General features: G+C 37.4%; 2 protein-coding genes across 11 annotated transcripts in view; both read right to left on the bottom strand.

Annotated features, from left to right (window-relative positions):
• Positions 1-13,003, bottom strand: part of WDR19 (WD repeat domain 19) — a 39,593-nt gene extending 26,590 nt beyond the window's left edge. For all 3 annotated transcript variants that reach the window (XR_005956000.1, XR_005956004.1, XM_041477832.1), the window contains exons 1-14: positions 12,960-13,003; positions 11,471-11,562; positions 11,321-11,386; positions 9,709-9,834; positions 7,902-8,017; positions 7,185-7,300; positions 6,772-6,852; positions 6,306-6,418; positions 4,867-5,040; positions 3,603-3,673; positions 2,262-2,434; positions 2,049-2,163; positions 1,218-1,324; positions 678-800 (exon numbers count right to left, since the gene is read on the bottom strand). Coding sequence is in view for 1 of the 3 variants with exons in the window: in XM_041477832.1 (XP_041333766.1) it covers positions 678-800; positions 1,218-1,324; positions 2,049-2,163; positions 2,262-2,434; positions 3,603-3,673; positions 4,867-5,040; positions 6,306-6,418; positions 6,772-6,852; positions 7,185-7,300; positions 7,902-8,017; positions 9,709-9,834; positions 11,321-11,386; positions 11,471-11,562; positions 12,960-12,965 (1,479 nt within the window). In the remaining 2 variants the exon portion in view is untranslated. The remainder of the gene's footprint in view (positions 1-677; positions 801-1,217; positions 1,325-2,048; positions 2,164-2,261; positions 2,435-3,602; positions 3,674-4,866; positions 5,041-6,305; positions 6,419-6,771; positions 6,853-7,184; positions 7,301-7,901; positions 8,018-9,708; positions 9,835-11,320; positions 11,387-11,470; positions 11,563-12,959) is intronic.
• A 225-nt stretch (positions 13,004-13,228) lies between these two features.
• The window catches only part of KLHL5 (kelch like family member 5), a 51,799-nt gene continuing 47,324 nt past the window's right edge, over positions 13,229-17,703 (bottom strand). For all 8 annotated transcript variants that reach the window (XM_041490366.1, XM_041490385.1, XM_041490340.1 and 5 more), the window contains 2 exons: positions 16,842-17,013; positions 13,229-14,743 (listed from right to left, as the gene is read on the bottom strand). In XM_041490366.1, coding sequence (XP_041346300.1) covers positions 14,687-14,743; positions 16,842-17,013 — 229 coding nt within the window. In that variant the 3' untranslated portion in view covers positions 13,229-14,686. The remainder of the gene's footprint in view (positions 14,744-16,841; positions 17,014-17,703) is intronic.

Below are 17,703 nucleotides of genomic sequence, written 5' to 3'. Positions count from 1 at the left end.
TTTCCTCTGTAGGGTCAATACAACAATAGATATCATAAAGATCATGATACTACAATGCCAAATGTGTCCTGTATTTCCAGTGCCAGAAAATATTAAAAGGACAAAAAACTACCCTCATACATAAAAATATCTCCAGAAAAATCCATACACATGTCCACATCCTTTTTCAGTGCCCTCCTTAATTCCTATCCTTGTTGAAACATGTAAAAAAATTTGTCTTTTGACAAAGGCTTCAGTAGCAAATCAAGGCTTTCATTTATGCCATGACATTTGTATACATCAGTATCTTTTTGTCCACATTTTTCACATCACCACCTAAATCAACAAATTTGCAAGGAAAGTGCTATGTTTTTACTTATATCTGGAAGACATTTTGATTGCTAACCCTCTCACTAATGCAATAGAATTAAGTTCTGCTATTAAAAGCAATGTTTTGCAACAAACACTAGTAAAAGCAAAACTTAACCTTCCTGCCAATGCACATCATATAAATGCAACAGTAAAGGAAGCTGGATGCAATTTTGACTGTATTTGCTCAAAGTTCTTGTATAAAAAATAATCCATTCAAAAGTTCACAGATGCACTTTTTGTTTTGCTAAAAGCATGAACAGTAATAAAAAAATCTAAACAGAAATATATTCCACCTAAAAAGATCTTTTAAAAGAAGTAATACTCACATCTGTACCATAAATGAGGAAGTCACTAGTTAAGGCATGGCACAAAATTCGGTATTTATCATCATCTGCTGGGAAAAGTCGAGTTTCTCGTTCTTCCTGAGCACTCAAACCCTCACTTTCTATCTAAACATAAAGAACAGAATGAACTGAAAATCTCTACTGTTAACAATAGGGTATCATAGTGTTGCTTGTATCAACCTGTGAGAAAATGAGATGAAAAAGAACTTGCATATGCATCCCTTAAGAACCTAGCATCTGCTTCTGTCACATTACCAGAGACCTTTAAAATAAAACTTGTTAAATAGATGACAAGAAAATGTTTTTATTCATCAGTCTAGTCTAGGTTGTATTTCTAAGTCTACAGAATCTCAGCTCTATATTTTACTTAGCCAGCAAAACTATTCCAAAGAATTTCTAATTTTTATCTCCATTAACTGAATATAATTCCATTTTATTTGATTTTTAATATTACATTAACTTGCTCAGCTTATATCAACTCATTAGTTCAACACTGGCAATCCAAATTGCCAGAGCTCTTACCACATGCAGCTGGACTTTACCCTCAAAGAGAGCAGCAGCATAATCGGAATTAAGGTGCATACTTGCTACTGTCCCCAGGTACTCCACATCTTTAAGCTTTTTTACATCTAAAGAATTCAAACAGAAAAGATAAGGTAAAAATATTTTGATTTTGTACAGATTTTCTTTTAACTAAATTTGCAGCTGAGTAAGCAGATCTCACAACTAAACAGAGAGGAGACAAGGCACACATAAAGAGACTTTCTTCTTAGCAGCCAGAGAACTGGTTAGAAATTACGAAAGAAACTCTTTTCCCATGCAACTCTGACTAGTATTGTTACAGTTTTATTTAATTTACTGTCACTGAAAAAAGGGATGCTTAGAAAAACATGAACGTTTGAAATCCGCTATCTAAAATTTGCACACGGCATAACCAAATTTTTCTTATCCCATACAAACAACATGAAGATCTGCCAAACTGAAAGTTTAAACTCTCTGATCATAGTTCCTAGGAACTTTGCCAAACTTAGTACTTTAATATACAGATGTCTCAAAGGCATGAAGTTCTTAATTGATAAACAATATGACGTGAAAAAAACAAGTAAGCAACAGTCTACATTTCATGACCAATACCTCAAATTTCAAATGAGAAGTTTTATTTCTATTATTTACAATGCCCTGCCATAACTGCTTCAGCCTTTAAATTATTATCCCATCGTAGCAGGACCATTGGCAATTTAAATTTTTTATTGTACAACATAAAATGTCCAGAACTGCTAAAGACAATACTAAATTAATACAATAAAATATAGAGTGCTGCATTAGTTTTAAGAGAACGAAATTTATGCTTACTATTTTCTCCAAGTGCATAAAACCAAGCCCGATTGTTCATTCCTACTGCCAAATGATAAACACCGATAGCGACAAAATTGGGCTCTACTTCAACAGAGACTGTGACTGGTAGCTCCTGTAAGAAAACAAAACAAAATAATACAGTTTTCATCCACTTTTAATACTTATTTTCATTACATCTACATCAAGTTTAAAAGGAAGAGGTTATCATACGCTTTCCACATGATTTGCTATGGTGACTTCAAGCAGAGAAGTGAGGTATGCAATCCGTGTACTGCAAGCATCTCCAAGGATTGGAAGCTTTGTCAAGAAAACATGGAGGGATCCTCTTCGTGTAGATACTGCCAACAGCTGTCCATCATCTGTCCAAGCCATCTGATCTACACCTAAAATATTCACAAGTTGTTGTAAAAAAATATAGTTCTTTCTTTAACTACTGAAATCAACAAGCAATTATTTTGCTCTTAACTGTGAAAATTGTAGGAATTAATACCTAGAATATATGTACCAAAGCTAACCAATTAATACAATTCCAAGATCAATTAGAATCACTCAACTCAAACACATAATTAAGTAATATAGCATTTTCCCAAGAGTGAAGACTTCACAAAATCAGAAAGTGATTTGAGCTGGAAGGGACGTTAAAGGCCATTTAGGTGCAACCCACCTAAACCACCACCAGGCCAGATTACAGATCTGTTACAAAACTGATCAACACTCTTCCTCTTTTCAACACTGAAAAAAGCACATTCAGTTCAAGCAGTTCAAGATCCAGTATTATGGATCACATTCAAAGTGACCCATAATACTGGAAGTAGCTGAGCAGAATTCAATCCTATTCCCCTTACTGCCAAATCAGTAAGTACTAAACACAGAACTGCTGTTTGTTCCTCAGTGTCTGAAAACGCCATCCAAAAAACTATACTCTGACTAATACCAATACTCCAAGGGAGACAGGGAACTGTGCTGAAAATATCCTAAATTTCTTAAAAAGAAAAAAAAATAAAAAAAGGAAGGTTCTCAGAAATAAAAATGCTGGAGGCAACCAGATACTTGACAATAACTGAAGCATTTACAAACACGACATGAGGAGATAAGGTGGAAAGTCACTACTCAAGAAAATGGTTTTGTAACACAGTTCTGGAAGCCACAGGCACAAGTCCTGTACATCAGGACAAGAAAAGACCAAATATCAATGTTAGAACAAGACATGCAAAAAAGCACCCAAAAAATCATGGAAAGAAGCAGAAACCAGTTAAGTGTATTATTGTAATAATCTGAATACATTGTAACAGATTCAAAAACACACAACACTAAATGATCAAATGTTCTGAGAGCTGTATTTCTCTATACTTTGAATAGGTAAAATATGCTCCCATTTTGCTACAGGTCACCTAATAAATACAAATTGGGAAATCAGGAGTTTTTGAAAAACTCTGTATTTACACAGTTTTTCCAACAGCAGTACTTTCACTCCATGAACAAAGACACTGTCAAAATTCCAGTTTACTTAATTTGTAAAATTTTCTATCCCTATGGAGAAAGTTAACATACCTTTGTTTTCATCATCCAAGTTTATTATGGCATACATTTCTCTCATATCTGTCAGATCATGGATTTTGATGCTAAAAGAAAAATAAAGAGTCATTCCCACCAATCTAAACCTCAGTCATCATTAACTGAAAGAAACCCAAGACAGCCTAGTGGAGCAAAAAGTAGAACACAAATGCAAAATGTCTTCCATTTCCTAAAAACCAACACATTATTATCCATCACTATAAATAGTGTATCACTGTATCACAGTACAAAAGTATTTGCTCAGAGAACGAAAATTTGAGGAAAAGGCACAAATCCAATTTGAAAGAAATGAGGGTTAGGGAACATAGACTGTTATTCCCTTTTGATCTGTTACAGCATTTTAGTTTTAGAAGACATTACTGATGGACACACAGGGCTTACAACGTGGATGCAAAAAATACTTTCAGTCCTGCTGGATATGAAAGGGACAGAGTGAGAGTTTACTTATGCTGTCATGTCACTCAATGCAAGTTAAACCACTCCTCAAAGAAATAATCTTGTACAATAGCTCAAGTGCTTGAAGTTGCACCATGTTTTGTTCACAGGTGTACCACTCTTGATGTGCAAGTGTCATAAATCAGCAGTTGGTCCTACACAGAGCTGGGAACAGAGAGAACAGTTTGACTCCTCCTATGACATAAGTCCTTTTTTGCTGAAGAATTCAGATATCACAGAATCAGGGATTAGCAGACAAGAAGCTAAAGGAGCTGTTCTATCATATGCACAAAACATTTTGGAAAAACTCCAGTGTATTTAATTCCAGTTATTTATTTCCTTAATTGCTCACACTTTTCAACTTTTGTCTAGACTGCAGATAAGACCAAACACTGGAGAGGAGGATATCAGGTATCAACATACTCAGTGCAGATTTAAATTAATTTTTCTCCTGTTGTTAAGCAGATGTTTATGTTCAATCAATAAATCTCAGTAAAGAAGTTTGGACTTTCTTGTTGCCAAGCAACATAACAGAAAAAGAATGAATCAAAAGGAAAAATACATATTGAAGTTTATTCCTTTTTTGTTTACAATTAATGATATTAATTACAGTTGCAGAGATTTTTGCCAGTAATAACTTCTTCTAGCTCTAGGCAGAGCAGCAATTCCATATAGCCATTAATCTTACCTTTTCTAAATTCACTTCTCAGGGAGCCTTGAAGCCTTAGGAAGCAGAGTGTGAATGCCCAGTAGCTCCAGTCCTGAGAGATTAATTCTATTCTTTATATATAAAACCACCACTTACCAATTGTCTCCACATGATGCAGCTTTGTTTAATGACTGTGATATAGCAATGCTACTTAGATTATCCTTATGATTATGAGCTTGAAAGACTTCTTGTCCTATTTCACGAATGTGTGTAGAAATGACTACAAAACACCCTTGTGAGAAACCAATCATAATATAGCCATCACCATACCTGTTACAAAAAAGCAACAATTTAGGAAAGAGATCTATTAATGCAATATGCAAAAAGCATTTTCTTTCAGACTACTGTGGTACAGTCAATGCCTCCCAGTAACAGAAAACATAAGAAAAAATAAACAAATTATGGGAATTTATATATATCATGTTGAACCATATAATATAAAATAGGTTAAGGGAAAACAATCAAAGGTCCCTAAAGGACAGAAACATGTCTGTGCCCAGATGCCTTGTAAGTCATCTTTATTGTCTCCTGTTTTTTATAATGCCACTTTATTTTTAGCAAGCTGCACACCTGGCAGGGATGCCAGGAGAAAGATTTCTGGTATCTTCATTGAAAAAAGCATACAAGAAGATGGCAACTCTCATTTCAAGGTTCAGGCCTATGTGGTCCCATCAAAGCCATGTCAAAACAATAATGCCAGTCACTGTGTCCTTAAGGGCACTGCAAACACAGTGGAAGTACCAAAGCAACAGATTTGTGAATATTCTGTTTACTTTTCATAGTATCAAGTAGAAATGAAGACGTTAAGGCACAAATAGTTACAGCATGTGAAGATGAATTCAAACAATATCTCATTAGCTCAACTGCAAGAAAAATCATTGCAAGGGCAACAGCCCAGGTACACCTTGTTACACATGGTCATAAACTAAGAAGCATATAGCTTCAGAGTTTTTTAGATTTGTAGTGTAAAGTGTAAGTGGATATCAATTCCATGTTGACTGAACAGGCATTGAACTGTAATGATTCAAAGATACAGAAATAGTACAGCTACTTTTTTGGTACAGATCTGAAACTTCTAGCTTAGGTTTTCTTCATAGGAACATTACCAATGGTATTGCACACTAAGAAGGCTACAAGAACTTTGCACAGCTTTGCAAACCAACAAACTAGCTGAAGGACACAACTCCACCCCTAGCTCTTCCATCAGTTACTCATCCAAACAGAAAACAAGCCATAAACCCGTCAGTTTAATCTTCTGTCAAGACAGCAACATATTTTGTTTAAAGCTGAGCACATCAACAGTGATTCTGTTGGAATATACTGCTTTTATAGCTATTGAATCATCAAGTAGAACAGTTAGAAAATGTAGACTACCTTGTGTTTGGAAAAGAATTACTGAAAAGTCTACAATACAGCCAAGAAAAATCCAGTCTGAGCACGGGATAGATGACTTTCTTTCTAGCATTTATCAGAACTAATTGGAAAATATTCAACTTCTTAATACTAGAATAATTAATTAAGAAAATTTTGCTCACCATTTGTAGCTTACAATACTGCCATAAGGCTGCTGAAATTTCAGATCAATAGGGTTATCAGGGTCATTCAAATTAAAGAGGAAGAGAGTCTTCTTGCCAACCACTACACTGACCTGCCAATGAATGAAAAGAAAAATTAACATGACAAGAATAGCATAACTTTAAAGTAAGGCCTTATATTTTCACTAAAAGATGAGAGCTAGGAATTTGAATAATCCTTAAGAATCCCATGGATCTGAATTCTGAATCTTCATCAACAGTAGAAGAGATTTTCAGGATGTTCCCCTTCATGAGCCAGTGGTTCACAAGTCTAACTGCAAGCTCAGCAGAATACACATCTCAAATTCAAGACTTTCTCCTACAGAAGTCAGCTCCATTTCCTCAGAAGAAAAGGCAGCAGGCCACATGGAGTTATCCTGTTAGATTATTCCCACTTGAACTACAGTATTTTGTAGTGACTTCTTACTGTGCTTTCCCTGGTTGATACTCTTTCATCAGTCTTCATAACTGAGAACTGCATGTTGCTGGGATCTGAGCTGATTGAGGTCTGCAAGAAAGAAGGGCAGATTGAGAAATCAACAGTCAATGTAGCCCATACTGGTGATAAATAATGGCATTATTTCTGCCATGTATAGTTTTGCACAAGGACAGACAGGGAAAGTTACTAATGCATTTAGTACCAAGATCAAGAAAATCATTGGAGAAGACATGACCTCAATTTGGGTCTTAATGACATGTTAGCATAAAATATACTGAAAAAAGAAAGAGCTCCTGGTCCTTGAAAGTCCTGGGATTCAAAAGGCACAAGCTCCCATAGGCCCCAGCTTTCTTGGAAACCAGGAGTACATTTTAAAATCAAATGTCCATTATAAATACTACCTGTCTTATAGTATCCCCTTCCTGATTGCTTATAGTAATCATTCTGTCTTCACCTCCTAAAGCAAGGAGGTTTTCAATACTCCAACAGCCACAAGTAATCCTCTTAGTGTGTTTACCTGAAAAAGAAAAAAACCTATACAACACAAATCAAACACAACCACAAAAAAACCAAAAAAACCCCACAAAAAACCTGTGATGGAAATATACATCCTTCAGCCACTCAAACACAGATTGTCAGAATGTGAAACAACCTGTCAGAGCAAGAGCCTTTTTTATAAAAATCTGCTCTCAGATGGAAGTCTTTTGACTTTATATGAAACAGTACAGCCCTTGTTCTTCCATTTCTTTGCACCACATTTCTGGGGAACGTGTTACATCCTTAGCCTTTATACCCAGAGGTACTCTAAGCAGGTAAGAAAGAGTAACTTAGCAAATGAACAATGACACAATTCCTTTGCAAGACAGGTAACACAAGTTCCCCAGGAGGCAGTAAGGCAGTCTTACGTATTTGTGTGTATGTGTATACATATATATATATATATATAAACTTAGTATTCTCTAAAAATACGCTCCTGACTACACCAAAGTAGAAGGTGCAAGTTGAGTATAAACACATTTTTTACCTGCATGTTCATACAGAGAACTGGAAAGGAAAATATGTATATTAGCAAAATTTCACTTTTACATGTGCCACAGTAGTTTCAAAGCAGTCCATACCAAGAACAGAAATCTTGCGAGAAGTCTGATGGTTATATATGAGTAAGTTTCCTTTTGTTGTTCCAACAGCAAGTAAAGCTCCAACTCGAGACCATAACAAGAAAGACATTGCATCCCTAAAACAAAGAAAAAAATTACTTTGTATAGTAGAGATTCCTTTCATGTGTTCACACATTAAAAATAAATTAAATAAATTTTACATTTGTCTTTAATTTCTATGAGTCATACAGACCAAGGAGAACTTTCAAATTAGGCAAATGTTCTCGACCAATATCAGAATTATCTAAGTATGCACAAGATAGTAAAAGTAATAAAAATTTTAATTAGGCAATGTAACATGACTTGTACAAATGAAAATGGGTCTGCAAACATCAAGAGTCTTTGATGGAACCACTGCTAATTTTCCAGTCGCCTTTTGTATTGCTTTTTTGTTTGTTCTTCAATAACCCTATGCATTTAGCCAACTCAAAAGTGAGTAGGTCTGGTTCTAGTCAATGCAATAAAGAAGTTAGAAAGATCTATTTTAGCTTGAAGTTTCAGATAGATCAAGGCCTATTTTGGTGTATAATTAAGGCTATACAGATAATATATATATCATGTTTTGTGCTCCTAAGCACAAAAAACTATAAACCAGAATTTTCTAATTAGTGCAGGCCCTCCCAGCTTTTTAAGTTTCACTCTAGGCACGCAATAGAAATTGGAAATATTGACATGTGAAATGACCTCCAATATATTTGGTTTGCATATAAGGGTGCTATTCTAATTTCAAAAAGGGAAGGATATCAGAAAAGCCTCATTATCACACTGTTTATGTCTTGGTGCTTGTTCTGCTTAAGCAATAATACTGTGACAAAAAAGGATCAGCAACTTACATTGATATACAATGTTCTAGCAAGACTGCCTCCAGTAAACAATTTACCTCCAGTATTAGAGAAAAAGATCATGAAGGAACTGCAATTAACTGCAGACTCCATTCTGCTAAGTACCGTCTATTTTCTTTTCCGCTTGCATACTGGCAGGTTACTCTTCTCCCCATAGTATTTGCTCACACATGAAAACTGTACAATATGGTCTGTTCATTCCCTCAATATAATATGTGTATAACATACATCTTAAACATAGGAAAGAGTTGTTTCCACTCTCTCTCCTACAGGAGGAATGTTTATATAGAATGTAAAAGTTTAGTGGAATAGACTCAAAGAAGCCAGAAATTCAATTGTTAAACCAAGCTTATCTATTAACCCATGCTTGATGGTTATGCAGACACCAGAAGAGTCTAAAGTCTGTGGCCAAATTCAGAAAGGTAAGGCTTTGAACCTTAGATATCTCCTTTCATCCTAAACTAGTTTACTTTGTGAATAGCATTTTAGCCCCCTTATTAATCTAAGGGGGAAAAAATTCTTAGCACCACAGATATCACTTCCCTCACTTTTAAGCTCCCTCTAGCTGGTGTGAAAGACTTAGGAGAAAGAGTAGCAAGTGCAGATACATGAAAAATTTACCCATCCTTGTTGCTACCACAAAGTCGAAACATTGAAGAGAAGCTCTCTAGAGACAATGGCACTGCTGACATTCAAAAAATAAACAAACACCCTGTAACCCCCAAAATTCCCATCCACAATAAACACTTCAAAACCAGAAAATCATATTAAAAATAATTTAGCAATGAACTGTAGCATATTCGTTTAAATAGTATATATATTACGAGGACTCTAATAAAAAGATGATCTTGAAATATAGCCTCCACATCAACAAGTCACAGTGGTCCAAGTCGTTAAATACCCATGTTAAAAAAAAAAATTCTTACCTCATGCCACTGTCTACTTGGCTTGTTTTGTTTGTGATTGCATCCCACAGAAATATGGTGCTAGATTTGTCTGTGATTATTGCTAAAGTATCTCCATCCTTATCCCAATCCATAGCAACACAGTTACTGAAGAAAAAAAAAATCACTAGGAATGTTAAAATGCATTTGTAAGTTTACAGAAACAGCCAGTACTATGCAACTGAGCCCCTACTTTCCCCTTCTCCTCCCCTGCAAACCCAGACTGCAGGTTTATCTGTAAACTAGATCTATAGCAGCCCCACTCTCATTCAAATCTCACTGATGACAGGGACTGAGAGGAAGGTCATAAAAGACACTGCTACCTATGTTCTAGTACTTGAAATACTGTCACTTTGATTTTCAAGAGACACTGAGAGTCCTCTGTAAGGCTGTGGTTTGTTAGAAGCTATTCAGAGCTGGGAATATTTTTCTGGTAATACACCTCAGATTCCACACAGCTTTCCTCACTTTGGACAGTTTTCTGGAGAGAACGTGCATTTATCACACATTGTGCAAAACACTGCACAGAGAGCTGGGCCACGGATGTTACCAAGCAAAAGGGACTGACACAGTCAGACCATATTATGAATGACACCTAACCCAAACAGCAAGGTGTGATGGTCAGTGAAATACATGTGAGTCTGGTAAAGACAATGAGAATTGCATCTCCTGGTTTGGTGCAAGGTGGCAACTACCATGAACTACAAAGACTGGATTTCTAGACTTCTTGGGGAACTAAGTGATTCTGGCTCATATTTACCAATGACACGGGGCTATATAAGTGATAGTCTGGAAATTTAAGTTATACTCTTGACTAGAGGTTTCAGCCTTAAAGACCATGGGAGTTTTGCCTTGACTTAGGGGTTTATTTTAATCGAAATTCATCAGGTAGTTAGAAATAAAATAAAAAACTTCCATGAGGACTAAGAACAGCTGAAGTGCTAAGAGAGAGGAACAGTACACAAATGAAACTAACATGAGGTATTAATGGTGCTCAATAAAAATGTATTTACTAAGCAAACAAATATGACGACCCAATGTCACGCCATTTGTTTCCCTAGAGAGGTTTCCCCTGGTCCATATCCAGCCTGTTCCTATGGTCTCACTGCCTTTTCAGAAGTTCAGTATATCTCCCAAAGTACCTAAGTTTTTAGATTTAATCTGAAAAAATTCAGTTTGTAAACTCCCATAGCACTCCCTGATGTGAACCAAAGTGTGATAAGCTTTGAAAAAAGTATCACCTTGACCTAAAGCAACAATGCCAATGTGTACATTTATTCCACTGATGTAAACAGAAGCACTAAACCAAAGAAGTATCTTTCTTCAGCAAAGCCATGATAACAAATTGTTAGAAAATCAACAGTAGCAAGAATGCAAGAATATATTGCACACAACCTCATTATGATTCTTCTTAGTGTGATAGGTCTTTTTTTTACATTTTAATTACATAATTTGTCTTCTCTGCCAGGTATGTTCACCAGAGATAGTATATCATCCTACAAATTTCTCGCATTGTCTAATGTACCTCACCAGAAGATAAGCATTTTTAAAGAAAACAACAAAGAAAAAAATATAAACCTATCTTAGTACCTACCCCGGCAGGTTGATTTCATTTCTCTTCTGACCATGACGATCAAAAATTTTCACAGAACGATCACCTCTAAAAAAGATTAATATATAGAATAATTCCCTTTCTTTACCAATAATTTTGGTGGACAAATGCAATGAATAGTTGCAGTCTTACCCTATTACAGCAAGAAAATTTCCTAAAGTTTTCTGCCAAGTAAACTGCACAGGAGAACCAGACCAAGATTTTTCATACAGACTGAATACTTGCTGGGAAAAAAAAAAAAAAAAGTAGGAAATGATACATCTTAAAATCATAATAAATAAGAATACTACAGCTGCCTAGCATGTTAGCAACTGAGTACTGTGGAGGTAACCCCCCCCCCCCCCCCCCCCCCAAACAATCCAAATCCAACTTTTGTGTGATTCCAATGCACTGAAGTACCAAAATCCCAGATAAACATTCTTTCAATTTGAGTGGAAAAAACTGAAGTTTCTGCTGCTGGGTGTTTACATAGAGAACTGCAACTCTAATAATAATAAACTATTATTTTTGCCTCTTATTTAAAATAATAAAAATTGCATGAGACTCTCCCCTTCTAGTTCAAAGACCACATTGGTAATAGTTCTCTGAATTTAATGGAGAAGCCTGGGACCAGAAAGCATCCTTAGTTTGTAAAGACAGAAGGCTCAACATTCACTCTTTTAGAGATAGGCAACCTTTTTGTTACTCTGAATTGCTGGGTCTTAAAAGCTAAGATCTCAAACCAACACACTATAGAAAGAGATTCTGACTTCCAACAGAGAAAACTTCTGAACATCCTTTTCCTTTCACACCACCCGCAGATATTTTTCTGCAACCTGGGTGTAAGATAAAGCCCACAAGTTTGTTTCACAGCTTGCTATCGTGACTTATATCCCTACATGTCATAAGACAAACACCAACACCCGCTGTCCACCAAACGCCTGTGAGGTTTCCTCACAGGTTCTTATCCCTTCTTTTTGGGTCAATGTCAACTGAGGCATTCTTCACACTGAATCTGTGTTCTGCTCACAAAAACAGCAAAACCACAACCACCACATGCCGCAGTCATAAACGACATCTGACAATGACGTTGGATTTTGAAAAATAATTTAAGGAGGAGGGCTTGTGTGAAAGATGATTTGAGGGATGAAGCACCTCTCCATCTATGAGGAAAGGCTGAGAGAATTTGGACTGCTCAGCCTGGAGAAGTAAAGGCTTTGGCGTGACCTAATTGTGGGCTTTTAGAACCTGAGGAAACATACAAGACAGACCGACTACTACAAGGGCATGCAGCCACAGAACGAGGGGGAATGGCTTCAAACTGAGAGAGTAGCTTTAGATTAGTTACTAAGACGTATTTGCGGCGAGGGTGGAGAGGCACTAGTACAGGTTTCCCGCACAAGTTGTGGACACCTCACCCGTGGAAACGTACAGGGCCAGGCTGGAATGGAGCCCTGGGCTAGTGGAAGATGTGCCTGCCCCTCGCAGAGCTGTTTCAACTGGGTGCCCTTTAAGCTCCCTTCTGCCCGAAGTCTCTCCACGCGAAAGTAAACAAACGCGGGAGTGCAGGCACACACCAGGCCCCCTGCCGCCCGCCCCACCCCGCCCGGGGCCACGGCGCCCCGCGGCCGCCCGGACCCACCTTCATCGCGGCCCCCGCGGGCTGCCAGCGCCGGCACCGCGCATGCGCCGCCCGCCCACGGCGCCGCGGTTACCGCGGAAACGGAGCGGGCGGAGACCGGCCCCGGCCCCGGCCCCGGCCCCGGCCCCCCGCGGGAGGAGCTCTGCGTGAGGCCGCGGCCCACAGAGTAGGGTGCGGGCGCTTCTCAGAGGAAAAGGAGGGTTTTAGACCGCAGGCATGCAGAACGGGCTTCTAAGCCAGGGAATAAAGGCACACAACCCGCCAGCAAAGCCTCTTGAGATCAGCTGTATTCCAACTGCAAAGCTTCATCACAAAGTGTCACCGATTTCTTTTAAAACAATAAATAGTTCGCCGAGAGCGTTAAAACACATGTTTAAAATTACAAATGTACAAAGGACTTTGGGTATCGGGCACTTCAAACTTTTTAAAAAAAAAACAAACCCAAAACATTCAATGAGTTCACATCTTCCCGTTTTTCACGCGCGGTGCTGTTCGGGGAACATAAGGGACAAGGCACGTAAAAGCAAATACAAAAAGACTTCTCCCGAGAACATTTAGACCGTCCAAAGCAATTCGGTGTAACAGCAGAGGGCTCGAGAAAGGCAAATTATGAAGTATCTTAAAAAATTAGGTAACTGTTAAATAAGGTAACTAATTTGATACAGACCTGCGAGGAACACTTCACTGTCCTGTAAGATGCTGAACATGCTTAAATGGTGGCAGCTGAGCATCTGGCAGGATTGGGCCCTTTACATTTTTAAATAACCTTACAGGAAAGACAGACAATTTCTTCATCTTATAAAATTATACTTCTCATAGTAGTGCAAAGCCTCATTTAAAAATGTAATTAGTCTAGATGTAATGGAATGCTTCAAAAATTCCAAAGTGCAAATATAAAACTTAAATTGGTTAATTGTTAATCACACTTTAGAATTCTTCCAATAATGCACACAAACAGCAAAGTAAATACAAGAACCAAAGCAGAGAAAAAGGTATGATGTTCTGCATCTTGCATAACAACTTTGAAAATCCAAAAAGTACACTGGATGTCAAAAATACCTGTCAGAAATTATTAAATAGCAGGTTTCTGTTAGCATAAGACAATATTTAAAATAAGGCTTTGGTTAAATAAAAAGTTTGCTAAACTAGGAGTGATGCTAAAAAGTGCAAAAGAGTCACCAAATACACAACTTCATTTCCAAGGCAGACATTACACCTGCCATTTACAACAGTTTGCATTGGTTTGCTAGCCTGCCTTGTAGTTACTCAGATACCTATTTGCATTTATTACAGGCAATTTAAATCTATGGGGTCCAATCCTATAACTTGTTTCATCCAGAGATAGACCCAACTATATCAAAGTATATCCATTTATAGCATCATTGCTCTGCATTTAGGGAAATCAAGGCCCCGGAACCATAACATTTGATTATGATAGTGAGTTCACTCATTTTCTTAGCACTTCCTAAACAGAAGTCCTCTACGGCCAACTGGCTGTTTGCAGTTGACTTTCTTACAAGTAGAATTCTTGTAACATATGCATAACAGAAGTTTTTTAAAAGTGCTTAATATTGGTCCATAAGAACATCATGTCAGCTTCAGACCAAACACTTTGCTGTGGTAGATATCCTGCACTTGGTGTTGATTGGTGCACTCGTAGTTTGCTTGAGGAAAAAGTAATCCTCTGAGTCTACACAGGAGAATGTCACCTTCCCAGAGAAAGTAATTCAGAGTTTTACAGTCACAACACATGCTCCAGCTCTTCCTAAGCACAGTGGTGCAACCTGTAAACAAAAAACAAACAAATCATCTGTGAGATAAATGCAGTCAGTTTTAAGTAATTTCTCCCCTAATTATACGGCTGCAGCAGAATGACAATATCACCCATGCTCTGTTAACATGACTTAGAAATTAGTCCAAAATTGGATACAAACACAAAGAAAAGGTAAAGATATTTTATATAAGAGTGAAGCACTCTGAAAACAATAGCAAGCCACAATGATGTCAAGCAATTCTTATTGATAATTTCAATTATTCAGTATTGCAGGAAAAAGAAACCTTTGTTATAGTACAAACTGGATACCTGAGCTAGACAGTCAGACAATTGAGTAAAGGGTGGTAAAATAATGCATTTCTCAGAAACAGAAAATGCCTAAAATTATAGGGGCAACCTCTCCTTTTTACTTGATTATTTGATAAAATCCTGTTAAGAGTTCATGAAATCAGAATAAATTTACCAGTCTTTATTCTTTAATTGCAAACAGAATTTACTTCTGGCAAGACCCAGAATTTACTTCTGGCAAGAACTTCTGCTGAGATTCTGCTGGACTTGAACGGAGGGCAGTAGTTTCTAACATTCCCCTTTCCTTCCCCTTTTAACTTTCATAGTAATGCAATGCATGTGAATAGCACACCAAGTGGTACAGAGACTATCCTGAAGACAAAAAAAGCTGTTTATGCCAACTCCCCTATTTCTTTTTTTTTCCCAGGAGTAATAGACTTTTATAGAGCTGTCTGTGGCTCTGACACAGACAGAATTTTCACCTGAGAAAATTCCACTGCCTTCTCCTGAGTTGTGTGAAGATGAAGAGGTGGCAGACTGCTGACATAACAAGAGAAGGAAGGTACACAAATATTTCCTAATTCCCCTGGGAAAAGTTTGAAGCTATCCTATATACTGGGATTGTGGCAGTCAGTGAGCCATAAAGCGTCAAGGCTAAGGATACAGAGGTACACACAGATGGTCACCACCTAGACATGTGAGATTCATTTAGATGCAATGGTGACAAGCACAGTTTCTCTCCTCTGGTGAGAAGCAGTTTTTGTCCTCTGATACACCTTTTTTTTTTCTTTAGCAGGACTAACAATGCCATGGGCTATCATTACCAGTACCAGTGAATGCCCCAAGCTCTTATGATCCTCCTTGATGATTTGTGTTTTAAGAGCTTGCAGCAGTATGAAATGGAGGGAAATGGACATCTGAGTTTTTTTGTGTTCCAGAGATTTTTATAAACAGCAGTTTAGTTCTCCTTTTAAATTATGAATTTGGGGCTACTACCAGAATAACATATTCAGGTGGCTCAGAATTCAGTAGTGTAAATACTGGTGTGTGATGCTACTACAGATGAGCTTGGACATTCATCCTGGTCTGCAACTGGACTCCAGGAGGGCCTTGGTGTCCCACAGAGTCTGTGCTGCATTTGCCAACCTTTTGTGGATGTAGACACTTTAGGGTATCTCAAATGGCATTAGATACCAAAGGACAGTCAGCTCAGGATGTCCTTGTGTGTGCTCTTCCCACAGAGAGACACATTCCTGGAGCTATACAAAAGTAACCAAGCTCTGAACTGACAATAATAGTTTCTGGGCATGAACTGTAGAATTATTTTTATTTTAAAACTGCAAAAAGAAAAATGGGTAAAGGCTTTCTGGAACCTGCATGCACTCCACATAGCATTCACCTCAGGAAGGGAATATTTGTGAAAAAATGACCAAAACCTTGACGAAATAAATGTTGAAAGACACATTAGAGCTAAAACTAATCTACATTTATCATTTATCTTCAGAACAGGAAGTCATGTAAACAGAATCCTTTATGACAGTTTGGGGAATGTGGCAATACATTTTATTAAAAGTAGCTGAAATCGTCAAAGAAAATAGCTATACTCTTGAAAAAGAAAGGAGGGCCGTTTATTGGAAATTAACAACTATCTGTTCAAGAGAAGTCATCTCAAAATGGTACACAAAGGAAAAAAAGAGACTCACAACAGACTAGTAAGAAACTCCTTTTTGGAGAAGGAATATTTGAATTCTCCTTGAAAAAGGAGGCACATTTGAAATAACAATATTAATAGTAGTGTATGTTCTGATCAGAAACTATACCTGTGTCCATTCATTTGTCTGGGGATCATAAGACTCCACGGTATTAAGATATGTTTGCCCATCATACCCTCCAACAGCGTACAACTTGTCACCAAGAAGACACACTCCCACTGCATCTCTGCTAATGCTCATGGAGGCCACAGCAGTCCACATGTCTGTTTTGGGATCATACCTGAAAGATAATTTGTGTTATGCTCTAAAACTGTTACCAAAATTCAACAACAACAAATGTACTGGAGTTGATGCTGCCAAGGTAGTAGAAAACAGGACAGCACAGATCTGGGTGTCATTTCAAAGGACTTTCCCCCCTCAATTTGTCTCCCTTTGAAACTGTTTCTTTAGTCATCTGGTAACACAAGTCACCACTAGCCAGATATCTACTTTGTGCTGCTTTCCCGATAGTCATACAGCCATCAACAGCTGCTCTTAATACATTTTGTATGTCTAAACATACCATGCCACAAACAGTTCTGCTGCTACACCGCAGCAGAGCAAGTTCTTGCTTTAAGTATGTCAAAGCACAGGCTGGTAAAATTTAGTTTGGTACTAAGATTACCAATTTCAAAAATATGACCCCCAAAAGTGGTTTGAGAAAATTATATGGGAAATGCAAAATCCTTAAGACAATTTACAACACTTTTGAAATCAGAAGTATCAGCACAATAAACAGCAGATTGTTTAATGCAAAAAATTGTGTGGCTCTAGAACATTATCAACATTCTTTACAAGTAAAATTGAGAACTACATAGGAGACTCCATGCTATGCTTATGGCAAGGAATATATTTTCATGTGACTAAAAGATACAATCTTTTTTTAAGAGTGCAGATGCTTTCAGAAGAACTAATGTAATTAAAGAGCTCT

Source organism: Pyrgilauda ruficollis, unplaced genomic scaffold (genome assembly GCF_017590135.1).
Source record: "Pyrgilauda ruficollis isolate IOZ18807 unplaced genomic scaffold, ASM1759013v1 scaffold1, whole genome shotgun sequence".
Taxonomy (NCBI): Eukaryota; Metazoa; Chordata; class Aves; order Passeriformes; family Passeridae; genus Pyrgilauda; species Pyrgilauda ruficollis.
Note: the sequence above shows the minus strand (reverse complement) of the source record. Positions and strands in the feature narration are given on the sequence as shown.